General features: G+C 47.7%; 1 protein-coding gene across 2 annotated transcripts in view; it reads right to left on the bottom strand.

Moving 5' to 3' along the window:
* The window catches only part of Fam189a1 (family with sequence similarity 189 member A1), a 139696-nt gene that overhangs the window by 18020 nt on the left and 108179 nt on the right, over positions 1 to 13497 (bottom strand). For both annotated transcript variants that reach the window (XM_048329514.1, XM_048329516.1), the window contains exon 3: positions 11008 to 11118. In XM_048329514.1, the coding sequence (XP_048185471.1) occupies positions 11008 to 11118 (111 nt within the window). The remainder of the gene's footprint in view (positions 1 to 11007; positions 11119 to 13497) is intronic.

Raw genomic sequence — 13497 nt, 5'->3', positions numbered from 1 at the left:
CTGTAGCTTTTTGGCATTGAGGTTGAAGCAGAGAGTGTAAACCACACGGCTCCATTTCCCTTTTCATCCAGAGAAAAGGACAGAGGCAAGCCTGGCTGCTGACAGGAAATCACCCTCAGGGGGTCCGGGGGCCTCAGGGGCTGACATCTAAACAAATCTCTCCCAGCACTCATTTTGCTGATTTTGTAATTCTGTCTAAGAAAACTTCTGGAAGCTTCCCGATGAGTTCCCTGACCCGGACATCTGGGGTGCCTAGGCAGCTGACAGATTTATTCCCTGAATGCCCCCTGAATGTCCAGGTCATTGGCAAAAGGCAGTGGCACTTGGCAAATGAGGTGACAGTCATTTTTCATGAATGTGTTTAGAGCATTTTTTTTTTTTTTAAAGAGCTGGCCTGCCTTCTTATTGATGGCCCAGAAGCCTGAGGGGGATAGAAAGGGCTGACTCTGAGAAGAGAGGGAGGGAGGGAGGGACGCCCTCCCATTCTCTCACAGAGGCAAACATTAGAGGTGTGGCCTGTTATTTAATGGACAGGGGGCAGGGGAGGCGTTGGCTTGGGAATGGGGTGAGAGATAGGGTTAGGGGCTCCACAGTGGGTATAGCGGGTCCCCAAGTAAAGGTGGTTTGACTTAGGATGAGGGCTCATAAACTTGGACAATATGATAGTGTGAACGATTCTGTTTTTCACTCTCCAACTAGTATTCAGTAAATAACCCAGGACGTTCAATACTTGAGTATAAAATCATGTTTGTGAGCCAGGCATGGTGGCTCACACCTGGAATCCCAGCTACTTACAAAGCATAGGCAGGAGGATCGTGCTCTAAAGTGAACCCAGACCCTACATGTGGTGGTGGGGGGGGGGTGGGTTTTGCAGTCCTGGGCCTTGGACTCAGGGCCTGAGCACTGTCCCTGGCTTCTTTTTGCTCACGGCTAGCACTCTACCACTTGAGCCACAGCGCCACCTCTGGCTGTTTTCTATATATGTGGTGCTGAGGAATCGAACCCAGGGCTTCATGTATACGAGGCAAGCACTCTTGCCACTAGGCCGTATTCCCAGCCCCTTGAAGTTATTAATTTTTTGATCAAGGCAAATGCCCCTGGTTTGGATGAACGAGTTGCCAGATGAAATTTGTCTGAGGCACATTTTAGTACGTACAGGAGTAATCGAGGGGTGAGCTGGATTGAGGTATATTATATGGCATTCTTAGTGCCAACCCGAGGGCTGGGGCCTGACCCCCACAGCTTCTTTCCCCATTCTTGCACACGGCCTTTGCTCCTGGGACCTCACAGTCTTTCTTTACCCAGAATTCCTCAGTTCACATCTGTTCCCAGGAAACAGAAAAACCAGAGCCTGAGAGAAGTGGCCCTGAGGAGAAACCCACCCACGGGGGCTGCCGCCTCTCCCGCCACTGCCCCCCAGTTCTGACCACCCCGCCGCTGCCCCCCCCCAGTCCTGACCCCCACTCCCCACCCCTGCCCCTCAGTCCTGACTCCCTGCAGCACTTACAGCTGGTAAGAGCATTCCACAGCCAGTCTCTTCAGGAACACAGTGTAACTGTGTGTGTGTGTGTGTGTGTGTGTGTGTGTGTGTGTGTGTGTGGTGTATGTGTGTGAGAGAGAGAGAGAGCATCTGTAACCAACCTGTAGACAGAGTTAAGCCACAGCTAATTTTGTGACACCATGAGAAAGAGGGAGAGGGAAAGAGAAGAGCCTGAGGAATATGGGAAAGAGAGAGATGGGGGAGAGAGGGAAAGAGAAAGAGAAGAGGTTGAGGAGTATGGGAAAGAGAGGGGAGGGAGAGGAGAGCTGGAGAGGTATGGGGTGGGGTGGGGTTGGATGGTGTCAGCGGGGTAACCAACAAGGAAACCTGTCCCAAGCTCCCCCCCCCCCCCCGCCTTAGACCGCAGCAGCCCGTGTGGTTCCCTTTTCTCTCTGCCTCCTCCACCTGGGTTTGTCCCCCTGGTGATGGTTCACAGACAGCTGGCAGGGACTCCAGGGGAGGGGAGGACACCGTGCGGGGGTTGGCAGCTGTGGGTCACTGGATGGCAGTTGAGCCACTAACGATGTCTACACACGAGTCCCTTCTTCCTCTAGCACCCACCCCGACGCCATGCCAAGTGCAATGCCCACCCCAGGGGCCTGGCTCCAGCGGAGCCTCTGGTCTGGGCGAGGGGCGGAGGGGACAGGGGCATCACCCAGGGTGCCAGTGCCCTCCCCGGGCCTGGCACAGTGACTCCCATCCCTCCACATGCCAGACAGAGTGTGGACAGAGGAAAGGCAGGCACTCTGTGCAGAGCGCTCCACTGACAGAGGACAGGCAGGGTAGAGAAGACCCCAAGAGGATTCAGCAGAGTCGGAGGCTGGCCTCATGCCTAATTCCTCCTTGCTCTGCCCCCAGACACAGGCAGCCCAGCCAGAGCCCTGGAGGCCTGGAGCAGACTCGCCTGAAGGTCCTGGGCTGCAGGATGCAGGACGGCTTCCGGCTTCCGAGGAACACGGCCGGGCTTGGCCCAGTCTACTTTGTGGGGACAGATGATGACAAATCTTTGTGCTCTTTTTTTTTTTTCTCCAGTTGATCGTGGGGCTTGAACTCAGGGCCTAGGCGCTGTCCCTGAGCCCTTTTGCACAAGGCTAGCGCTCTACCACTTTGAGCCACAGCACCACTTCCGATTTTCTGGTGGTTCATGGAGAAAAGAGTCTCGTGGACTTTCCTGCCCAGGCTGGCTTTGAACTGCGATCCTCAGATCTCAGCCTCCCGAGTAGCTAGGATGACAGGCCTCTCTTTGTGCCCTTGTTGTGATAGTGTGAATGAGCATGGGAAGCGGGCATTCGATACTTTTACATGGCATCCTCTGACAGGCTGAAACGGGAAAAGACCACGGGCCAGCCCATGAAATCACAGGAAAGAAAGCCCACAGCAGGCAGCACTAATCTTGTTCCCACATAGGTGGTACCAGGGCTGGTCAGAAAAGGGGGGGTACCCAGCAAGAGCAGGAGTGGGCACCTCCGCCCCTGCACCCCACCTGCAGGGCTTGGGCTACCTGGCCTCCTTTCTCTTCCTCAGATTCACCAAGGGACCTTTGGCGCCTTGTCCCTGGCCGCGTCCTGGCGTCTTCTCAGCCCTGGCTCGTGTGTTTCAAGCCCCGAGAAGCCCAGTCACCATCCTGCTTCCTTCCTTGTAAGTGTTCCCCAGGTCTAGAACCATCTGCACACATGGAAGGAGCTGAGTCTTGACTGCTCTGTCAGCGATGTGTCCTAGCCTGTGTTACACACAGACCTGTGTCTCTTGGGGACTGTGTTGCGCCAATGAATGAGATGATAAATAAACCGTAGACAAATATTTGCATGGAGCCGCTGTTGATTTCCTTTAAACACACTGGTGTTTAACTCACCAGGAGCATTTTTCTCTACAAGGCAACATTTCTTTCTAGCTTTGAAATCAATGTTTAAGTTGTTGCTTTTGCCATGAAACCTTACCTCCCCATGGCAAGGCAGAGGCAAAGACGGATGCAAAGCTCAAAGGGGGAAATTTTGAATCATCATTACAAAAGCACAAATAGAAATCAAATGCTCAATTTCTCCTGGAAGCTGAGACAGGCCAAGATTAGGCTTGACTTCTGATTAGTGTCAGAAAACTGTACCTCTCCGCAACAATGGAAATCAGGATGGATGACTGACAGGAGCTGGGGGAGGTGGGGGGGGTGTCGGTGTCGGTGTCTGTGAACTGACAACCAAATTCATTTTTGTCTCATCTTCCAGATATGTCCCAGTGGCCCCAGCCTGGGGCTGTGTCCTCCGGTCATTCATTATTCATGATCACACAAGTGAATCAGGGTTTCCCTGGTTACGGTGGGGCTCGTCTGGGGGGAGGGGTGTTGTGGCTGGGGCTACACAATTGGTGTTGGCTTGGTTACTGGAAGCTTTCAATTCTGAGAGGAGATTGTGGGTGATAAATGCAGCTACAAGCCTCAGGAGAAGAAATGCTAACAGGCTTTAGGGGAAAAAAGGACAGTCACAAAATTAAGGCAGGCCAGGAACAATCACAAAATTAATGTGGGCCATGAGATGATAAGCCGATGAGTAGCTCAAAACAAACAAGCAAAACAACAAACCCCAAACGAAAAAAACCATGATTCTGACAGACTAGGTGATAACAGATAAAATAAGTGGTCCAGGAAAATAATAAGGGCCTTAAAAAAGTGATGAGAAATTGCATTATGAGTAACTCGATCATCTCAACTATGGGAACAACTCAATGCAGAGTTTGGTATACAGACTGTACATAGTCATTCAGGACAGCTCCCTGTGGACATAACCTGGGTCCCAGTCAAGCTCCTAGACGGGCAACGGAGGGATGGCTGGTAAGAGAGGGGGACAGGGGAGGTGGCCCTACAACAGATTTTTCTGAGGGAGAGGGAGAGAGAGAGGAAGGGAGGGAGGAAGGGAGGGAGGGAGGCAGGGAGGGAGAGAGGGAGGGAGGGAGGGAGGGAGGGAGGGAGGGAGGGAGGGGAGCATTAAACAGGCAGTAAGAAGAACATAGGAACTGAAAGTCCCAATTCAACCTGAGGTCACCTGCAGGGATCACGCACCCTTCAGGCTATTTAAGAAGTCACAAATGTGACTCTGAGAGGCTGGAGGCATGTCTCAAATGAGTGAAAGTGGTAGGTGCCGAGTTCGAGTCCCAGTCTCTGGTGTAAAGAGAAAAAGGAACATCAACAACCACAAAGAAATGTGTCTGTGGGCATGTGGAGAGCGGTTCTGTGGCTGGAGTTCTTTGGTCTGAGGTGCAGAACCGGGACTCATGTCCAGTACTTGGGTTGGAGGAAAGCAGAACTAAAATTGGTGTGCTAGTTGGAGCTAAGTCAGCCAGAAGCCTGCATTTCAGCAGAGAACTTACCAGCACCAGTGTGTCCCCTGGGAAGGTCGAAAGTGAGCAAAATACAAAGGATGGAGAAAATTAAAGGCATAACCAATGAAACCAAAGCTCAAAATATAATATTCTTTGAAAAAAAAAACCCAAACACCTGCCAGGCACCATTGCCTCACGCCTGTAATCCTAGCTACTCAGGAGGCTGAGATCTAAAGATTGCAGTTCAAAGCCAGCCCCAGCAGGTCTGTAAGTGTCTGTAAGACACTCATATCCAATTAACCAGCAAAAAGCAAGAAATGGGAGCTGTGGTTGAAGCGGTAGAGCACCAGTTGTCAGTGAAAAAGCTAAAAGACAGCATCCAGTCCCTTAAGTCCTAGAACCCACACCAAAAATAAAAATAAAAAAAGGATTTTAAGACTTCTAATAGCTTTATGATATGTCACATACTCTGGTTTAAAGCATACAGGTTACTGAAGTTGACTATATGGACAGACAGCCACAGGCAGTACTGGAATATTTTCATGTCTCCAGAAAGAAATCCACATCCTCTCCACAAACTCCCCCTCTGCAGGCTCCCAGCTCCAGGAAACTATTCATCTCCCTTGTATTTCTACATATTTTCTAAAATCTTTATTTTTCATCTCAAAGGCTATTCATGAGCCAGGCACTGATGGCTCATACCTGTACTTTAGCAACTTGGGGGGTGGGGTGGCAAGAGTGTAAGGATCCCAGTTCAAAGCCAGCTTGAGAGAAAATTCAAGAAATGCCTTCCCACCCCACAACCAACCCATGGGGGCCACCCCTGCCATTCCAGGGGCTGAGATTCGGACAATTAGAGCTCCAGACCCGCCCAGAGAAGGAAAAAGGTCCAATACACTCCATCTCCCGGGAGAGAAGCTGGATCTAGTGGTGAGTGCCTATAATCCCAGCCACGAAGGAAAATCCAAAATTAGGCAGACCTAGGCTCAGGTGCATGCCTGAGAAAGAAGTGAGATTCTACCTAACTATAACCAGAGAAAGACAGGGCTGGTAGCATGGCTGAGAAGTATCATGCTAGCCAAGTTCCTGAGTTCAAATTCAAGTACCGGGGCTGGGAATATGGCCTAGTGGCAAGAGTGCTTGCCTTGTACACATGAAGCCCTGGGTTTGATTCCCCAGCACCACATATATAGAAAACGGCCAGAAGTGGCGCTGTGGCTCAAGTGGCAGAGTGCTAGCCTTGAGCAAAAAGAAGCCAGGGACAGTGCTCAGGCCCTGAGTTCAAGGTCCAGGACTGAAAAAAAAATTAAAATAAAATTCCAGTACCACTCTCCCCAAAAAGAGTACTGCCTGTAACTATAACAACAAATCAGCCAACAGAGTGAAACATGTTACAAAGACATGCTAACCAAAATGGCTCAAAAAAGAAAGCACCGATAACATGATAAGCACAGAAAGGATGTCAAAACCAGCCAAGTCAACTTAACAACAACAGAAAGAAAATGCCAAAATCCCAGACAATTCTTGTCATGGTAACTGACTCAGGGGGCCAAACCCAATGCATGCAATTTCATCAAGGAAAGTCAATATCCTTCGGACGTAAAAGCTAGACAAAGTGTGCCCAAAGGCAAACTCTAGGTTCATCTCATGTATGAATTTAGATGTTCCAGCTCTTCAATAAAACATTAGCCAAGTGAAGAGCGAATCGGAAGTTGGCCTCAAGGTGGGGGCAGGGGGCTGCGTCTACAATGCAACGTGAGGAGATCGATCTATGGAAGTGACTACATTAATAATCCAGAGGAGGGAGGTCATCTGATCACCTCCACAGAAGATGATAAAAACGCACACGCATCTTCACTGAACAATGAAATCCTAGCGAGCCAGGATGGAATGAAATGTCTAAACTGACAAGGACACGTCTCCGCTTACAGATCCACAGCAAACCCTCCACTAAATTGGAAGCCATCTTGTGAAAGCTGAGAACAAAGCAAGGGTGGGAAAAGTCCCTGTTGGTCCATCTTTTCTCCTATCCCTCAGAAACCCAAGCAAAGCGGGGGGACGGGGGGGCATCCTACTGGGGCAGATGAAGCCTTAGCTCCAGAAATGGCCTGAAAGTTCCCTCTCTGAATGTTCCAGAGTCCAGGCCACTAGAGAAGGCTGTGCGACTGTGGTGTGTGGAGGTGTCTGGATCATGGAAGCACCACCCAAGGCAGGTAGGCTACAGCTTGTTCTGAAAACCCCTGCTAGACAACTGGAGCTGGGGCTTCTAGAAGAATCTGCTTTGTGAGGCTAGCACACACCAGGTGTAATTGACAGGGTAAGTCGAGTCAAATTGGGCCTTCCAGTAATGTGGGGAATCCCTGCTCTCCTGTCCTGTGTCCAGTATGACTCACCACGTCTGGACTGACTAAGGGAAGTCATCTCAGCCAGGCACTGTAGCTCATGGCTGTAATACTGGCTACTCAGGAGTCTGAGATTTGAGGGCTGTGGCTTGAAGCCAGCTTGGGTAGGAACGTCCATGAGACTCTTACCTGCAATGAACCACGAAAAAGCCAGAAGTGGAGCTGTGGCTCAAGTAGGACAGCACTAGCCTTGAGTGAAAAGGCTAAGGGGCAGCGCCCAAGCCCCTGAGTTCAAGCCCCAGTACCAGCACACACACAGGTTCGCATGCTCGTGCGCGTGCACACACACAACACACGCACACATGGAACCTTTATGATCTCTCCAGCCACAGGAGACAATCTTTATTCTGACAAATTATAGGATCAAGGGCTTAACGGTGCATGCAACATTAAGTTCAGTTAAGTGTAAATAACAAACAAAGCCTGCTCACAGGCAACTTGCACTTGCTTAGAAAATAATTATCACAAAATGTGCCTATCCGAGCAACAAAATATTCTAAGTACCTAGTGATAACTTAAAAACGTGCACTGTCCACCTGACTGCTTTTTAAATTATGAAAGTGAAAGGATATTTGTAGCAAAGTAAATCTCAGACCTGTGACATTTTAAGATATTAAAAAGAAATAAAGCTTAAATGCCACAGAAACAGTGGAAAAATTGTTTATCATCTTAAGGGTATGGAAGGTTTTCCTAGGCAAGCTAATACAATAAAGAAACTGCAAGGGTAGGAATGCATAAATGAATAAAAACTATTTGAGCATGATATAAAATGTCCCTACAGAAAAAAAAAACCACACCATTAAAAGCAAGTCAAAGCTGGGAGCTGGTATCTCAGGCTACTAGCTACTCAGGAGGCTGAGATCTGAGCATTGAGTTTCGAAGCCAGCCTGGGGAAGGAAAGCCCATGAGCTCTTATGTCCAGTGAACCAGTAAAAAGCCAGAAATGGAGCTGTGGCTCATATGGTAGAGCACTGGTCTTGAATATTCCGGCCCCGAGTTCAAGCCTTACTACTGGCACACATAGTATGAAAATTTACAAGATTCAACTTCATTTCGGTCAGATTGGCAATGACTCTGTGTGTGTGTGTGTGTGTGTGTGTGTGTGTGTGTGTGTTTTGGTGACACACCAAAGTCTGCATGAGTTTGGGTAACCAGGTGCAGGTACATTCTGCTGGAATAGTGTTCAGTGGTGTCTCATTTCTGGACAGCAGTGTAGGAATGGTTTGACACACACCTTTTCTATGCCAGTGCTCACTGGCTGCGAGACTGCTCTGGCAATTAGCTCTCTGAGTCTCTTTAGTTTTTAAATTTTCTTATTGTTGTTATAAAGGTGATATTCAGAGGGGTGACAGTTACGCAAGTCAGGTAAAGAGTACATTTCTTTATGGACAACGTCACCTCTTCCCTCATCTAGGTCCCTTTTTCACTCAGCACCACGGCCAGTTCCCGACCGCAGCCTCTACCTCCACTGGGTATTGGTGGAGTAATGGAACAGTACAAAGCTTGTTCATTTGAATAAAAGACCAGGAATGTCCCTAACCTATCCCTTGTTGAGGGAAGGTGCAACAAAAACGATCGGGATTCCCACCATCCTCCAGGCAACAGCCAAGAAAAATCTCCAAGACTTCATACAGAAATATGACTCATGGGCTGGGAATATGGCCTAGTGGCAGGAGTGCTTGCCTCGTATACATAAAGCCCTAGGTTCTATTCCTCGGTACCACATATATAGAAAAGGCCCAAAGTTGCACTGTGGCTCAAGAGGTAGAGTGCTAGCCTTGAGCAAAAAGAAGCCAGGGACAGTGCTTAGGCCCAGAGTTCAAGCCCCAGGACTGGCAAGAAAGAAATATGACTCAGGCCTGCAATCCTAGCTACTCAGAGGGCTGAGTCTGAGGATTGTGGTTCAAAGCCAGCCTGGGTAGGAAATCCCATGAGACTCTCACCTCCAATTACTTACCAGTAAAAGCCAGATGTAGAGCTATAGCTCAAATGATAGAGCACCAGCTCAAGGACAATGCCCAGGCTCTCTAAGTTGAAGCCCAGGACAACCACATAAAAAACCAAACAAAGTCCTGATTGGCAGATAAAAGCAATGGGAAGCCAGGTACTGATGCTCACGCCTGTAATCCTGGCTACTCAGGAGGCTGAGATATAAGGATCACAGTTTAAACTCAGCCCAGGCAGGAAAGTCCATAAACTCTTATCTTTAATGGTACCACCAAAATTCCAGAAGTGGAGCTGTTAGCTCACATGGTAGAGTGCCAGACTTGAGTGAAAAAGCTAAGGGACAGTGCTCAGGGCTGGAGTTCAAGGCCCAGTGCTGGCACTATAAGTAAATACACACACACACACACACACACACACACACACACACAATGTAAGGGCTGGTGTGCAGAGCAGACTTCCATGGCTATAAAAATGTTACAGGCACAAAAATCTGCATGGACCAAGGCTAGAAAGACGCTAATAAAACAACAACTTGTGGAAGTAAGGATGTTTCACGGCAGCCCAGAAGAAGAGACTGACTTTTGCTACATAACTTTTTTTATTCAGAGAAATTGAGTTTCAAATTATGCACTGGGAGAAAAAAGGACATAAACACTACACTCTCCATTTGGATATGTTCTATATAATTTAAAGGAAAGAAGAACCAGAGTGAAGATGTTGGAAGCAAGTTTGGATTTTTTTTTAAGTATATACTTTGTGCCTCAGTAGGGTGATGAGGTGTTGTGTGGACATCAATTCTTCCTGGAAGTTGTCTATGAATTTAATATGTTTCCAACTCATACCTTAAGAACACTGGCCTTTCTTTTTTTTTAATTTGGTCCGAGACCAGAACTTGAACTCGGTACCTGATGCTTTTGCTCATTGGCTACCAACTGAGCCACACCTCCAACCCCAAGACCACCCTTCTTGAATCTGGCTCCTCCCAAACACCAAAGCTTATCTAGAAGAGTAAATATTTAAGTGCTTTCATGAGAGGTAAATTAAAAGTCTGAGTGTGTGTCAGGGGTGGGGGTGGGAATAGGGTTTCCTCTGTCAGTTATACAGATGACAAAGTCAAGGTAATTAAACTGGAATTGTTCCCAAATATGAATAAACTGTGAAATAGGACAGAATAAAAGGCAACAGCCAGCTGCTTACAAGCCACTGGTCAGGTATGTGCATACATATTATTAAGCTAGGAGGGGAGATATCTGGACCATCCAGCCTAAATTTCCTGCTGTTTACTGCCACACATGACTCTCCCTAGTAGCTCCTAATTTTAGCTTGAGGATTGCCTGAATCCTCTGGGTTCCTTCCAGTGGGCCAGTAAGGCTGATTCCTGTCCTGCCCTGGTCTATCAATGCTCTCTCTCTCCCTGAGCCCTTTTGCTCAAGGCCAGCGCTCTACCACTTTGAGCCACAGCTCCACTTCCGGTTTTCTGCTGATTCATTGGAGACAGGCGTCTCATGGGCTTTTCTGCCCAGGCTGGCTTTGAACCATGATCCTCAGCTGTCAGCCTCTTGATTAGGATTAGAGGCAGGTGCCACGGACACCAGGCTGAGAGCAAGACTTAACTAGAGGAATTTACAGAAAGCAACCAACCTGACTAAAATTCCTTTAACAAGTAGAAAGAAATCCTTTCTTTACACAACTGAAAAGCTCATAAGGAAAGTGAGTATTTACATGAAAAATCCAGGAAATACAAGGAAATGATCTTGTAGCTAGCTCTGGTGCAGAGCTTAATGGAAGGGTTTGCATTTCGGTACTCACCAACTGGCAGCCTTCTAGCGAGCTGACTAGCTGAGCATTCTGGCAGGAGAGGATGGAGCCAGCCAAATTCAGCATCACACACACACCCGACAGCAGCATGAAAAAGGTGATCTGTTCACAAACCAAACACAAACTCTATTATTCACTTGCAGAGGCTCAAGGGAAAGACCATGACTGGGCATGATTAAAAAACAAAACCTTTTGGTTGGTCATGCTCTGTATTTTACATGAATGACATTGATATATTTTAAAGGAAAGTACTGATGTTTCCGTGTGTGTGTGTGTGTGTGTGTGTGTGTAGGGGAAGAGGAGCGCTGGTCTTGAGGCTTGAACTCAGGACCTGGGCACTGTCCCTGAGCTTTTTTGCTCAAGGCTAGTGTTCTACCAGTTCTGGATTTTTGGCGGTGTAATATGGAGGTCAGATCTGGCCAGCGCCATCCTTGGCTGTCGAGGGGTGTCAGATTGACTCCACCTCAGATTAGTTAAAGAGAGCAGAAGCTGACTCCATCTTCACTAAGGTCTCCCCCGTCCTATCCAGGGAAGTTCCCCTTCGCTGTGATAAGATTGCATAAACTGCTTGACCACATGAACGTTCAGGGTTAAACCTGTGCCCTCACATGAGTAGGCAAATCCGCCTGCATCATGTGAGCCCCGTCAAATCCATGCGCCAATTCTAACTAGAATGATAGGTTGGTTCAAACAGTTGCCATGAGGCAGATTGTAACCCCATTGGCCTCCTGCGTGTGACCTGGCATGCTCTGTAAGTGTTGTAACCTCATTGGCCACCTGAGTGTGGCAGGCTTGACCATGTGGTGTTTGCCTTTATAACCTAGCCCCAAGCATGGCCCGGGGCACGGGGTCTCAGCTCCTGAGTCTGGGCCGTGACCCTGGCCAGTCAGTTTGCTTTTTGCTTCCCCAATAAATCCATCTTTTTTCTTTTTTTTTGGCCAGTCCTGGGGCTTGGACTCAGGGCCTGAGCACTGTCTCTGGCTTCTTTTTGCTCAAGGCTAGCACTCTGCCACTTGAGCCACAGCGCCCCCTCTGGCCATTTTCTATATATGTGGTGCTAGGGAATCGAACCCAGGGCCTCATGTATAGGAGGCAAGCACTCTTGCCACTAGGCCATATCCCCAGCCCTCCATCTTTTTTCTTAAGACTGTCTCTGAGTGGTGGACTCTTGGGAGGATGGGGGATACCTCCCCCCCTCAGGCCCCATTACAGTGGTTAGTTGGAAATAAGAATCTTATGAACTTTCCTACCTTGGCTGAGATCCTTAGATCTCAGGCTCTTGAGTAGCTATAAGCTTATCCTCTAAAGCTACGTGAGCTGAGATTGGAAAGATCATGGTTCCAGATCAGTCTAGGAAGACAATTCTCTTTCTCCACAGAGGTAGGCTGGGCAAGGTGGTACATGCCTGTGATCCCAGCTATCATGGAAGTCTAAAGTAGGTGGTTTCCAGATCAGATGTGCGCCTAGAAAGGAAACCAGACTCTAACTAATGAAAAATAGGACCTGCCTCATATGGTTGAATATAGGAATCACAAGGCCCTGATGATTTACAGGAAGGTGACCAAATCAGTAAATACTGGGATGATAACAGGAGCTGAATTTCTTATTGTAGAAGACATTTTCCAGGATAAAAAGGGATAAAGTCCTAGTATTAAAATGCAAATGGCAGTGTAAACATGAAGATTCTTGTAGATGACAGACAGGATACAAAGGAATGCCCAGTAGCTAGGAACAAACCTAGCCACCTAGTTTTTGGATTCCATTCTCCATAAAAGGAACCAGAGCTCCTAGAAGAAATGGCGCCCTCCCATTGAGCTAGAGAATGTTCAAGGAAAGGCTGAAAGAACTTTTAAAGAAGAATGGGGGTGAGGTGTGTTAGAGGCAAAGGCAGCCTAAAGGGCTTTGATGGGCCAAATCAAGAATCATTTCAGTATATACCCAAGAGAATCAGAATAAACATAGGTATCAATGTTTATTTATTCACAGTAGCCAAATTATGGATCAGAATAGATGTCCATCAATTGATGAATGAAGTAAAGGTAAAACATGTGCAAAATGAATGTTCACTCAGCCATTAAGAATGATGTCATTTCCCGGATGGAATTGGAGGTCATCATGTTAAGTGAAAATAAGTCAGACTCACAAAGACAAGTAATAGTACAGGCTTACTAGTGGTAGGTAGGGAGAAACCAGGCCAAAGGAGATTATGAAAGCCACAGAGGGAGGTGGAAGAAGGGAAAAGGGCAGAAAGGAAAGATAAGAGTAAATGGGTTCACAGTCTACTGTGTGCTTAAATGGAAGTGTTAGGATGCAACTCCTACCTACATAATACGTGCCAATAAAAAAGAAAAAAAAAACATGATAACAAGATTACACCCCTAACATTTTGGTGAGGAATCCAATGTTCAGAGTTCCAAGTTATCGCACAGAAGTAGCTCATAACTGCAATCCTAGCTACTCAGAAGGCTGAGATTTGAGAAT

This window comes from Perognathus longimembris, chromosome 20 (genome assembly GCF_023159225.1).
Source record: "Perognathus longimembris pacificus isolate PPM17 chromosome 20, ASM2315922v1, whole genome shotgun sequence".
Taxonomy (NCBI): Eukaryota; Metazoa; Chordata; class Mammalia; order Rodentia; family Heteromyidae; genus Perognathus; species Perognathus longimembris.
The sequence above is the reverse complement of the archived record's forward strand: the minus strand, read 5'-3'. Positions and strand labels throughout refer to the sequence as shown.